Source organism: Syngnathus acus, chromosome 15, assembly GCF_901709675.1.
Source record: "Syngnathus acus chromosome 15, fSynAcu1.2, whole genome shotgun sequence".
In the NCBI taxonomy this organism is placed as follows: Eukaryota; Metazoa; Chordata; class Actinopteri; order Syngnathiformes; family Syngnathidae; genus Syngnathus; species Syngnathus acus.
In genome coordinates, this window is record NC_051100.1 from 9,992,458 (window position 1) to 10,004,817 (window position 12,360).

General features: G+C 41.3%; 1 protein-coding gene across 6 annotated transcripts in view; it reads right to left on the minus strand.

Annotated features, from left to right (window-relative positions):
* The window catches only part of LOC119134463 (signal-induced proliferation-associated 1-like protein 2), a 62,034-nt gene that overhangs the window by 9,785 nt on the left and 39,889 nt on the right, over nucleotides 1-12,360 (minus strand). For 4 of the 6 annotated variants that reach the window (XM_037271145.1, XM_037271143.1, XM_037271148.1 and 1 more), the window contains exons 10-16: nucleotides 7,470-7,724; nucleotides 6,257-6,403; nucleotides 4,764-4,867; nucleotides 4,596-4,684; nucleotides 3,532-3,905; nucleotides 1,545-1,820; nucleotides 728-781 (exon numbers count right to left, since the gene is read on the minus strand). In XM_037271145.1, coding sequence (XP_037127040.1) covers nucleotides 728-781; nucleotides 1,545-1,820; nucleotides 3,532-3,905; nucleotides 4,596-4,684; nucleotides 4,764-4,867; nucleotides 6,257-6,403; nucleotides 7,470-7,724 — 1,299 coding nt within the window. The remainder of the gene's footprint in view (nucleotides 1-727; nucleotides 782-1,544; nucleotides 1,821-3,531; nucleotides 3,906-4,595; nucleotides 4,685-4,763; nucleotides 4,868-6,256; nucleotides 6,404-7,469; nucleotides 7,725-12,360) is intronic. The other 2 variants (XM_037271147.1, XM_037271149.1) reach the window with 2 other exon arrangements.

Genomic DNA, 12,360 nt, shown 5'->3' on the forward strand with positions numbered 1-12,360 from the left:
AAGAGGGAGCATGTTTTGATTTGTGGGCGGCGGGTTGGGGAAATTCAGATGCTTTTAGAGCAAGCACTCGGATGTGAGCGACCTATCCGGTAAAGTGAGCTGCCAGTGAGGATGGCACAGTGTCAGCGCTGCTCTTGGCACTTCTGTTGGCACAGAGTTCGATGGCTACGCTGGGAAATTACCACACACAAGTCTGGCTGAAATGCTACACATTGACACATGCACATGTGTTAAAAGATGCATTATATTTTGTACTAGAACCGTTCTGGTTCTTGACCGTGTGGCTAATTGTTTTGGGCACAACTTTTCCACATTAACTACAAATGTATTCATTATAGCTTCAAGTAAAACATCTGCTACCGCTGGCTTATTCTGTGAACGAATAACAATAGAGTGTAGTGTTTACAGTATGTTAACCCGCCAAACACTCCACAAGCTTGTCTAACATTAATGTTATTACCCAGCTGGAAGCTTGCAGTGTTGGCTAGGGGGCTGACACAAGGACTTTGGGGTAAGCAGTAGTGCACTGTAACATTAGTCTGCAGAGACCCGGAAGAAATGTCACAGCCACTGATGCACAAGTCATTAACCTCCACTTATAGCAAGCAACCATCTTGTGGGAGTGATGTGGCAGTCGGGGAAAGGGTAGAGTGTGTGTGTGTGTATGGGGGAGGTTCACAATGGTTCAGAGCTAGGGCCAGAGGGTTGATTTCCACTGATTGTGTACCTTGCACGCTCAGACAGCATTTCGAGAAGGAGCGCTAACAAGCTTTCAGCTCCTCTGGAAGAAGAAGGAGCAAGTGGAAGAGAAAAAAAAAAAAGATGGAGTTAGGAGCGCCATTACAAATACTGACTAGTGTTACAGCGGGTCAAGAGAAACATCATTATGTTACAACAATATCAACAATATTACACCATTCATCACGAGACGGGCTTATGTAAGGTAAAATAAATAATAAACAACCCCTTGGGAAGGATAAGTGAATTCGGGGGCTTTTTCATAAGTCTGCAGAAGATGACTTGAGCACATGTGATCAATCACAGAGCGCTTAAAAAACAAATATCGAAGAGTAGATTAAATTACTTCAAAGATGGAGCAAAGTTTTGCTCTCGCAAGTCCCCAAGCCCATTTCATCATCGGTGAGTCTTTGCAGGAAATAAGCTTCAACCAGTACCGAGTGATGGCATCCTTTTGCATCCCCGCACGACTGTTGTGTACTTGTCATCTCATAGCAGTGTGTGGCTCTCTCATTGGCATCCACAAGAGACGGGCTAGAAACTGAGGCCGGCAGTCCACGGGGATACGTCTCCTCGGAAACGATCAATAACCACAAGTGACATATGCCAAGTGTATGATGTCCGCGGCTTCATTGAGCGTATTTGTTCCGTAGCTGTCTGTCTCAATCAGGCTGAGTTTGTGCACACAAGGGAGTCCACTAGACAGAGTGGGTGCTTAGATCGGAACGGGTCTGGCAGTAATCGTAACCGGTGATTCTCGTGCAAAATCATATTTCTTTCTCCGTCTTGTTAACAAACACACTCACCCACACTGTGACATGTTGGGAGGTTCCTCATTGCTGTGATCATCATCACCGTCATTATTAGTTGTCTTCTCTGGGAGATTGCCATCTGGCTGTGGACGTGTCTGTCCACTAGCCTCTGAACTGGCATCCAGGCCACAATCGGGGCCTGGCCCCGGCTGGGGCTCGGGCTCTGCACCTGAGTTGCTGGTCTGAGGGATGGTGTACACCTTGGTGGAGTCGGCGGACATACGATATCTGGCACCACGGGCCAACGGACTGCCAGAGTGATGTGAGCCACTGACCAAAAAGCAAAACAAAAGAAAACAAAAAAATGCAACTCAAAAGTTGACCATGCATGAATTGAGTCAAAATATGAACGCATAAACAAACATGAAATGATCTCAGCATTAAGATAATAAATAAAAATCATACAAATATGATACATGTAGAAAGATAATCTTCCTTCCTAATTAATGTTTAGATTCAATCCAAATCTTGCGTGCAACTTAAAGTTGGCATTAGCTGGCGATAGTCTCCACTTGCATATTCATGACCATCTGGACCACACCCCTGCTGTATTTGCCCCTGCTGCACTGTTGGTTTGAATGTTCAAAAACAATTACATGAAAAAGATGGGAAGCATCAGGGTGGTTATGGCGCGATGATGCTATGGACTAGTTCCTTATTCAGGATGCTCTTGAGTTGGGCTAGTTCCCACAAACACTACTAATTAGAGCAAATTATGCAAACATAATCATGTAATGGATGCCATAAACACAAGACGCCAATTCTATGTTTTGGCCAATGAGACCAGTGAGTGCTAGACTAGCCTTCTTCACACCACTCCTCTTTCCCAGATGGGCAGCAGCCTGGTGAGGGGCATTTGGACAAGAATGTGATGAAGCACTCCCCCATGTTGCTCCAGTCTGACAACAGCTCCAGCAACAATCCTCAACACAGCTGGATGAGTCAAAGTGAGTCGAGAGCAAGGATGGGTGAAAAGTGTAGCTTTATAGCCGGTAAATAAAATATCCTTGTGTGTTTTTTTTTTTTTTTTTTAACAGAATGGGGCATGGCATGGTGTCTTGGTGGCGAATGTAACGCGGGATTGTGTGGCGAACCGTATAAGGAGGAATCATTTGGTGTGTTTTATCTCAGTAGTCAAATCAATAACCCAACACGCTAGAAATAAAGCCACAGCAGACTCAAGTAAGTCCAAAGAAAAAGAGGAAATAAAAATCCAGGAAGTTTGAGTGGTTTATCTCCCTTTGTTTCTGGGCTTCCTCAAATAATTATTTTGTGTCCTAAATGTTAAATAAAGATGTACATATAACTCCAGCAACACGAGTGGTCACATGGGTTGCGCAACATTTACAAAACACTGATTAAATTAGTCAGAGAGATACAATGTTGCATAATCTAAATTCTATTAGTATTATTATATAACGCTACATACATGTGAGTACGGGAGGACGCAGATCATAGTTTGGTGTTTGGAACAAGGACATTTTGTATGTGATTCTCCTTCATGTTCATCCCACCTCTCAATAAGACCTTGAATTTTTGTCATTCAGTGATGTGCAAAGTGTTTTTACAGAAAAAAAAATTTGATTTGGTATTTGTCCTTCAGCCGCGAGAATTGCAACAAGCCATATGCCTCAATTTAAATGACAACACTTTCGGCATGAGTACTCTTCATGCTTCTATTCAATTTTTGCAAGCGAGTGAAAATCCAAAAGTCAACCGAAAAATTGATATTTATGGGAACAAGTAAAATACATTTGGAAGTGCGCAATGATGTATACTCTTAAAATGTCCATTGAATAGAAATCCTTAATACATATTACTTAGGCTCAAATTTTCTCACTTCATTAGTCATCTACACATTTCCCCTCCATTTGCTTTAATATGTCGGCCATATAAAACAAATCAAACAATGTGTGTTAACACAAAAAATAGTGCCATTGAAAATAACATTTAGAGCTGTCGTTTCGGTGATGTGCCGTACCTCGAGTGTGAAGAGATCTCGCTGAGGTCTCCGATGCTTCCTTCTGCCACATTACTCGCCATTAAAGCAGAAGCGTAACACTGCGGCAGGTATGGTTTTCCATGATCTTCTTCAGATGCTCCGTCTTCATGGTGCTCTGACACCCATGGGTGTCCCTGCTCCCCCGCCCTGCTCTGCATCAACACCCGAGCCCCCGGGACCATGCAGGGATTGGTGTCGATGCCGCTGTCCGTGGAGGCCCCTTTGATGTAAGTAAGACCCAACATCTCCGGGTCCATCAAATCTCCTGAGCCAAAATGCTTATCATCACTGTTGCTGGAGGCGTTGCTGGATAGAGTGTTGCTACTTGAGTGGCTCGAGTTTTTATCGCCCATCTAGGGACGGCAAGAGAATCACATATACACAGTATATCAGACAAGGTCAGGCAAACATTACAGGCGTTTTTTTCGAGCTAGCTCTACAGAAGAAAATATCAGCCTTGTTCCTCCTAAGTAGTCCTACTTGGGGTGTATAATGTTGTTAGCATCATGGAACTTAGTTTAAAGTACCGTGACTTCAACTTTGCTACCACTCAACTTAAATCAACAGCCATGTAATTTATTTTGTTGACTAGTACAACGGGCGAAATGTAATTTGGGATCTTTGGGGAGGCAAATTAAGATCACACCATGTTACATCAAAAAGACCAACGCTACTCTATTTTCTTTTTTTTTTTTTTTAAATAAGATGGTAACTGCATTGTATTGGGGGGAATGTTGTTTGGCGTCAAGAGACCAGTTCCACTTTTTATCCATCTCCCCTGGGGTGATATGACAACATCTGAATTATGAACGCCTTGGTTGTTGTTAATGCTGTCACTGGTTTCAAAGTAGGAACCCAGTGGTTTGGAAAAGAATGCACCACGGACAGAAGGGCTATTGTTCGGAATATATTCAAGCTTCCGGGTAAGATATCTGAGCAAAGAAGGAGTGATGAGATAGGACATGACTGAAGCCACGCAGAACACGGCTCAGAAGCAAATGAGTCTTAAATATGTCCATTACTTGAGACAATTGAACTTTTACCCTGGAGAGCTTGTTGGGAGAGTCTTTGCTTCCTTCTCGCTGCTTCAGAGGGTTCAGGATCTTAGTGGAGGGGATGTGCCACTTGGCCTCTGCGGACCCACATAACGAAACGTAAACAACATTATCCAACTCGAGACTATGGCTACCATGGTTGGATCGAGCACTCACCTGCCGACCTGGTCCTCTCCAGAGTGGGTTCTCGTTCCCTGTGCATGTCTCCATCGCCTCCTTGGATATCTTCCCCATGCTCATGAAGGATAGGAGAGGGACATCTGCAGAGAGAAACACCAGACAGGAGGTGGTGAGCATTGTTCTCCACAAGGAGAAAGGCTCAGAATAGATTTTCAGCAGAGGTAACGCAATTAGTGCGCAATCACCGGGAGCCGAAACACTTGAGCTTAGAACAGAGAAGCAAACAAAAGAGCTTTCAGATGACTCGGCATTCTTTGTCTTGAGAAAAAGAAGAGCTATTGTTTTTCCAGCTGGCTTTATAATTAAAGCGAGTAGAACTAATAGGGGTTCCCTCCTCTACACTGCCGGTCATGCTGTCCTCATGATTTTTCCCAGCGATCCTAGCTGGAGATCAATGGACTCGTCAATGTGTCACGTTCTGGTCTGTCAGCTCTGACGGACCACAGCAACCCGCATCCCTGCAAATTTAGTGCACCATTGAGGCTTCTGACAGGAATGTAGCAGCATGGAGCAAGGCATTTTGTCAAGGGCTGTAATCTTTTAGAGAAGTATATTGGTCTCTGGTGCATTCTGCTCATATGTCAGTAACAGGTTGGAAAGTGGTAACCTACTGGTCTCTGGATTTAACTGAAAGTATAATTCATTTTTTCAATTTCATTCATTTCCAAACCAGAATTTCTGAGTTCAGCAAGCCAGACAGTCAGCAATTCATTATAATGGTTTTATCATTTCGTTTCAGTGTTCTGTGAAAAGAAGCTGGAAACAGTCTGAAATTACACACAAAAAAACCCCCAAAAAAACTTGGCTTTCCAAGTGAACTGCCTCCACTTCAAAGCAAGGACATTGATCTTTTAGGGATACTTTTTTTTTTATTTTATTTTTTTAAATGCTCCTCTTTCCAAAGAGACCTCATTTCCTCAGTGCGGTTCAACTGACTCTGTTTGATTGACATGAGCCAACAAAGGAATTACTATACTGACACATGTACTTGAATGTAAAACACCTGTTGAACCCATTTTGCAAGTTAGTGGTTATACTTGGCAGATTTTTTAAAATCAGGATCCATGATACAGCAGAAAACAAGCACAGCAAGGCCCGTTATTTAAACTAATACTAGGAACAGCCTCAACCAAGTAATTTGTCCATTCAAATTCTTCGCTTAAAGCTTTTGCTTGAACATAACGACTATGTATTCAATGCAAATAAATAAATAAATAAATAAATAAATAAATAAATAAATAAATAAATACATGAACCAACCAACCAACCAACCAACCAACCAACCAACCAACCAACCAACCAACCAACCAACCAACCAACCAACCAATAAATAAATAAATAAATTTGTGAAATCACATGTATTACTATTGCAGGAGCAAAAGAAATCTGCTTTGATGACCACAAACCTTCAAATAACTAGGATTAAAGTATGGGTTGTGAAAAGGAGTACCATTGATGTGGTCACCTACCCATCATATCCAGGCTGTTGGGACCAGGAGCTGCTGCCACAAGGTCCTGGATCGCTGGAGGAGGACTGGTTACTAGGGGAGCTGCGGTAATGGTGGTCTCCCTTGTTACAGGAAACAACCTGGGGATTCTCCAAATCCTGCATCATTCTGCAGAGCAAAAAGAGGCCAACATCTGAGGGATAATAATTACTCACTTAGATTGCCCAGTGAGCTTTAATCCATCTATTTTGTGTAGTGATTAACCTCATTTTGGCCGCGGGTTAGCTGGAGGCTCCTAACTGACTTTGGATGGGAGACTGGTCACTAGCCAATCGCACTCACATTTATACCATGGGCAAATTATTATTTTTTAATTAACCTGAAAATCATGTTTTTGAAGTGAGAGAAGTCAGAGTTCCCATAAATAATCAAGTATCAGTAACGCTAGAGTTATTAATGTAAGCTGATCAAAATTGTTTTCCCCAAAACATTTTGTTTACAGAGTTCCAATGCAGCATGAATTTTAAAAAAGTCTATTTAAAAAAAAAATCAAAAAGAATGCAATCTCAGCAAAATTCTATTCTGATTTATATTTCCTTCTTCTAAATTCTCGTGCCCCATAGCTCTCCTCTGCTCTCACTCCTCCATTAGATGGTTTAGAGTGGAAGTCTCTTTGTTTCTGCAGTAATTGGCTGAGATGAGCTGTGCCGTGCCAGTGTCCCGTCACCTCCTCATCAGTAGACCGCAGAGGCGCAGGGAGCGTGGAGTGGGAGTCATACACAGAGTAAAAGAAAGAATGGAAAATGGAGTGCTCCCACTGACAGAGACTGTGATTAGGCAGAGGAGATAGCCGTTATCCCAGTACAGTCAGAACAGGCCAAACCACAGGGGGTCATTTTGACACCGTGAAAAGGTTATCATGACTGTGGGGCTTTCATTAGGATGAACAAATCACTGCTTTACATGGCTGGATGGAGATGTCCTAAAGAGGCTGTCAGAAAGATGAGACTGGGAGCTACATTCAAAGAGATGAATTCATGGGGACTAAAAGGTTCCATTCATATTTATATGATAGCTCAACATAAAAGTGCTACTTCATGAGTTTTGTTTTTCCATCCATCCATTTTCTACACAAAATACCCGCCATCCGCAATTGAATCTCTTATCCTGGAAGAGAAATAGGTGTTCATTATTTTGCAATGCTTTATAGTATAAAATCAACAAGTGAGTGTACCTGGATCCATCTGGTAACTTCCTGTCAAAGGAAGTGCTTCGTGGGATGGCGGCCTGGTGCTGTTGCAGGATCTGCTGGCACTGGAGGCGATCAGGACCCTGAGTGGGCGACCCTCTGGTCAAAGGAGTACCAGCCGTCGCGGGGACCCGATGCCAGGTAGTGTTCCTTCTGAAAGGTGTCTTATACTCGCAGGGGGTACCCTCACTGTCGACTTTGTACTCCACCATGGGAATGCGATACAGCTCAGAGCAGCCCCTGAGAAGAAGATGGTAAGCCACAAGTTTGTGTTTTGTAGAAACAACAGCATAAATCATTAACAAAACAACTAACTCATAATTGCTTCGAGTAAAAGCTGTTAACAATCCATACTGGAATATTTCCATCATCCATCTTATCCATGGCTTTTGGAGAATCAATGGAAGAGAACCGATATGCTTCTGATGACTAATTAGCTGAGTGCTAATAGTATAAAAACAGAGTGGCTTAGTGTGTTTTTTAGGGGAAAGAAGACACTCTGCAAGACTGGAGAGAGCAATGAAACAGAACATAAATATTATGCTAAAAGATGCAAAACTGCTCTGTGGAGGTGAGGCTTGAACTCAAGACTTGATTACTAACAATATGGAAGATCAAATTCTTATTAACATGCAAATTAGTGCATATTTAATGTGAGGGATATTTACAATAAAGTCAGAAACTGTGCAGATCATTTCCAAATAATATTTCATAATATATCTATTAATTAAATAATGTCTGTATTTGTTAGATGGATTTGTTTAACAATTTAATTAACGTTTTTAATTGATGTAATGATGTGACTAATACCTTGCTACAATAATTATTGCATCATGTGTTATCATAATAATGCATTAGAAGAATGCTGGAAGTGTTACAACATATCACAACTGCTCAAATACTGTCAAACAAAAAAAAGATGGGTCGCTTACTTTTTTACTATGAATACTCCCAAATCCTCATTTCCATCCGTGTGCTCATACTGTATGCACACCAACACTTTATAATTATTTCAATGTTTTATTGTGAATAACAGTGAACTTCTCTGAAGTAGCCAGACCTCGGATGCTGTTTCATGCAACACTGATGGTGGAGCCTGGGCTCTGTGTATATTTGTGGGTGGAAAGGGATTATAGGGTGAAGGGTCAGGGTTAAACATTCTAGATGTTGTGCAAGCTCTCCACAAGCATCTCAAGCATGACCCTAATGATTGCACTTGTACTATTTTCCACAATCCACTGCGGGTTGAAATCTATGAATGCATTGCTGTGGTCAGAAGTACAAACAGAGAGGCTTGAGGAGGGTGAGTATAAAGGGAAGACACTCTCATCAGACTGGCTGGCTGTTTACAACTGGCATCTGAGTGGTGGTGTGGTTGTGTTACACGACACAACATTGAAATCATCCCCCACGTGTTCACCCGTCTCACACCCATACGGCCAATGTCAACATCACGTCATGTATGCACATCCTCCAGATCTTAGGGTTTGAATAACTGATTGACTTCATGTCTAGTATGTCACAACTGAAAATAAGAGATGGCACAGTCTCATTGGTGGCAGGGATGGAAGAAGTGTCGGGAATGAGGAAAGGCGTTAAATCCTCAACAATGTTCCAATCTTTCTCCGGGACTGCTAACCCACTCATTACCTTGATGAACTGTGTGTACATGGTAATGCCAGGTTGCCACACGCAATTATTTCCTCAAAGGCTAAATGTGGTTAACAGCTTGTCAACAAGAAAGGTCTCGGTTTTTGTTCCTAGCTGTGCTTTTAACACAAGAATGATTAAGAAGTGACAAGGTATGATCTAATGTTACAGCTCAGTGCCTGCCAGGCTGACTGCTGAAAATAACCATCAAACTGGACCGGGGTTACTTGCTTTGAAATATATAGGGGAATTCTGTCTTTCTGTGTATAAATCATAGCAGAACAGCAGGAAACCAGCACTAAACCTGAGCTTTAGCATAGTGTTGGAAAAACAGACTGGTAGATGCATTCATTCGACTGGAAGGAGACGAACTGGTGTGAAATGACATGTCTGCTTCCTCTCAATCTGCACAAGCTAATGCAGTTTTTCTTATAGGCCTACCATATTTTCCTCACTATAAGGCGCACCGGATTATAAGGCGCACCTTCAATGAATGGCCCATTTTAAAACTTTGTTCATATATAAAGGCACACCGGATTATAAGGCGCATAGAATAAATAACTCAACGTTGCTCAAACGTTAATGCAATCACAATATAGTAACACTCGAAATAGTGAAAACAATAACAATATATCAATAACTCAACGTTGCTCAAACGTTAATATCACACAACACACAAAATAAACACGTAAAGCTTACTTTAATAAATTAGTCCTCATCCACAAATCCATATTGGTCCATATATAAAGCGCACTGGATTATAAGGCGCACTGTCGGCTTTTGAGAAAATTGGAGGTTTTTAGGTGCGCCTTATAGTGCGGAAAATACGGTACATTTAACCACATCGGCATGCAGTCGATAAAGAAGGATGACATATACAATTTGCTCTCACGTTGTCATGTTTTCTTTGGAGGAAATCATTTGAAAGTTTCAACCATTTTAAACGCCGTTGCCAAAATGACATTAGTGCTTACTTGGCCAGTTGGGGAACAATCAGTTATTGGTGCCTAACAAAATAGAATAGATGAGTGTGACAAGAGGACCTTGGACCTCAGTCAGGGAGCCGTCACTTCAATGACATGGCCAGGGATTGAAAGACATGCTAATCCATTCCCACAGTCCATGTCACAGCAAAGAGCCAGAGAGGTTACGACCTCCACCAGCTCTTTGTAGAGCATCATTGTCCTGAGGTTCATTAGGAAGGTGTGATCCAAAGTGAATACGTTTGCAAAAAAAATAAAAAAAAACTCTCAATGATTTCTTTGCCAAGAAATGTGAATCAAAGAAGGGCTTCAGTGTAGAAAGTGAAGGGATTAAGAGGAGCTATTTGTGATGCAGGTTAGGAATGTTTTTGTTTAGCAGCTTTTTCTTTCACAGAGTGTCATCATGGGAAGTGAGAAATCCGGCTTAACGTGAGTCCAGATGAAAATCCGTGATGGCGACTGATGGCACTTCAAAGTAAAGGTCACGAATAGCCATCTAAATGTCGCGAGTAATACTTGTTATCAGCGGGGGTGTAGAGCAGGTTAAGCCCCCTTTAATTTCAGATAAACAGTAAATCTGGGGATCAGAAGAACCTACACAACGATAGACAGAATAAAATTCATTCCTATTATTATGTTTGTGTTATTTTCCATTTGTACCTCATGGTCATCTTGCATTTAAATCCAAATTAAACTAATTTGTACACTTAAAAACCCTGTAACAAAAAAACGGTCAAATGAGCCATTATTTTCATGACTCTTATTCATTTTGACATTTCTTCTGACCAATGGTGGACAAGCCTCTAGCACTGCTACAATTGGCTAAAAGCATATCCTGCCCCCAGTGTAAAGAAATCTAGTTATATGTACGTTGTGTCAGAGCCTTGGCTTCAGACACAGCTATTATGGTTTAATAAACATAAACGGCTCCAAAAAGTGACATAAGATCAACCTTGATACGATAGAAATCCCAAATGAAGAAGCTCTATAAATATTCTCCTTTCAAATGACATTTGGATATAAATAGTGCGATCGCGGGTGTATGAAGCGGGTCATATTGTCTAGAGGGCATGAGACTCGTCCATTGTTGAGCTTGCCCCCATCGTGCAGCTCACGGGGGACTGACAGAACCCTTCAAGCCCTGGCTGAATTCCTTTCTTTTGAGATCATTGGGGAGAAAGCAGAGCACTCATTGTTGACTGCTACATTTAAGCAACTTTAAAACTCAGCCAGCAGAAAGAAAGAAAAAACTTGAGAGCCCTTACATCTCTCCACCTGACCTCTCGCCTCTTATTTGACCGAGCCTTGGGAATATATTCACAAGACCTCGAGATGGATCCTTTTGGTTCTCATGAAACAGCATTAATTTGTGTTTGACAAAGGAGAGAAATACTCTGGTAAAGCTCCAAAGCACAGCACCACTATTTTCTTCTATGGTAATACACACTAATCTGCCAAATGTATCTGTTTGTAAATGCCACATCGGGATCAAATGAAGTTCAATATGTAAAGCATCGTGTCACCTTGTAAGCTTGTATGAATAATTTTCTTTGGGCCTAATGCTAAAATTAAACTGGCACGAGCACTTTAGTTTCCTATGTTTTCAGAGGCTGGAAGAGTTTTTGTAGGATGATTGTTTTGCACATATTCAGAATCCCTGAACTGCATTTATGACTAGTGTATCATCGTTTATGATCACTGATCTTGGTAAGAGGATTAGACGGCAGTTCAGCTAGAGGCTGCTGTGTTGAATTCAAACAGTTAGGCTACCATTTTGGGAAAAACAATATGTTGCCAACAGAGAAAACTTAAGTCAAAATCAGTGATGAAGCTAACACTATAATAAATATGTATGTTTTCCTCAAGCTTTCTCATATTTTATTTGTAACGTAAACTGTTGATCTATTCATCACAGCAGTGATTCAAAAATATTGCCCATATCTGGACAGTAAATTTTCAGACTCATATTTCTTATTTGCAACAAACCACCAGACAATTCTGCCTTGCTTATTTGTAAGTGAAAGAAAAGATTACAAAAGAATATGAATGTGGTATACCAAAAACAAAACAAAGATAATATGAGTGACAAAATGGGGAGATGAAGCCTTTTACAAACATTGATTTGTTTCTTAAATACTGTTATACGCTTGGGTTATAGAGAGGGACTTTATTTGTCAGCCACAGTGGTGATTCTGATTGTCTCTCGCAGAGCAAAGGCAATTTCACACAGCCCACTTATTCTC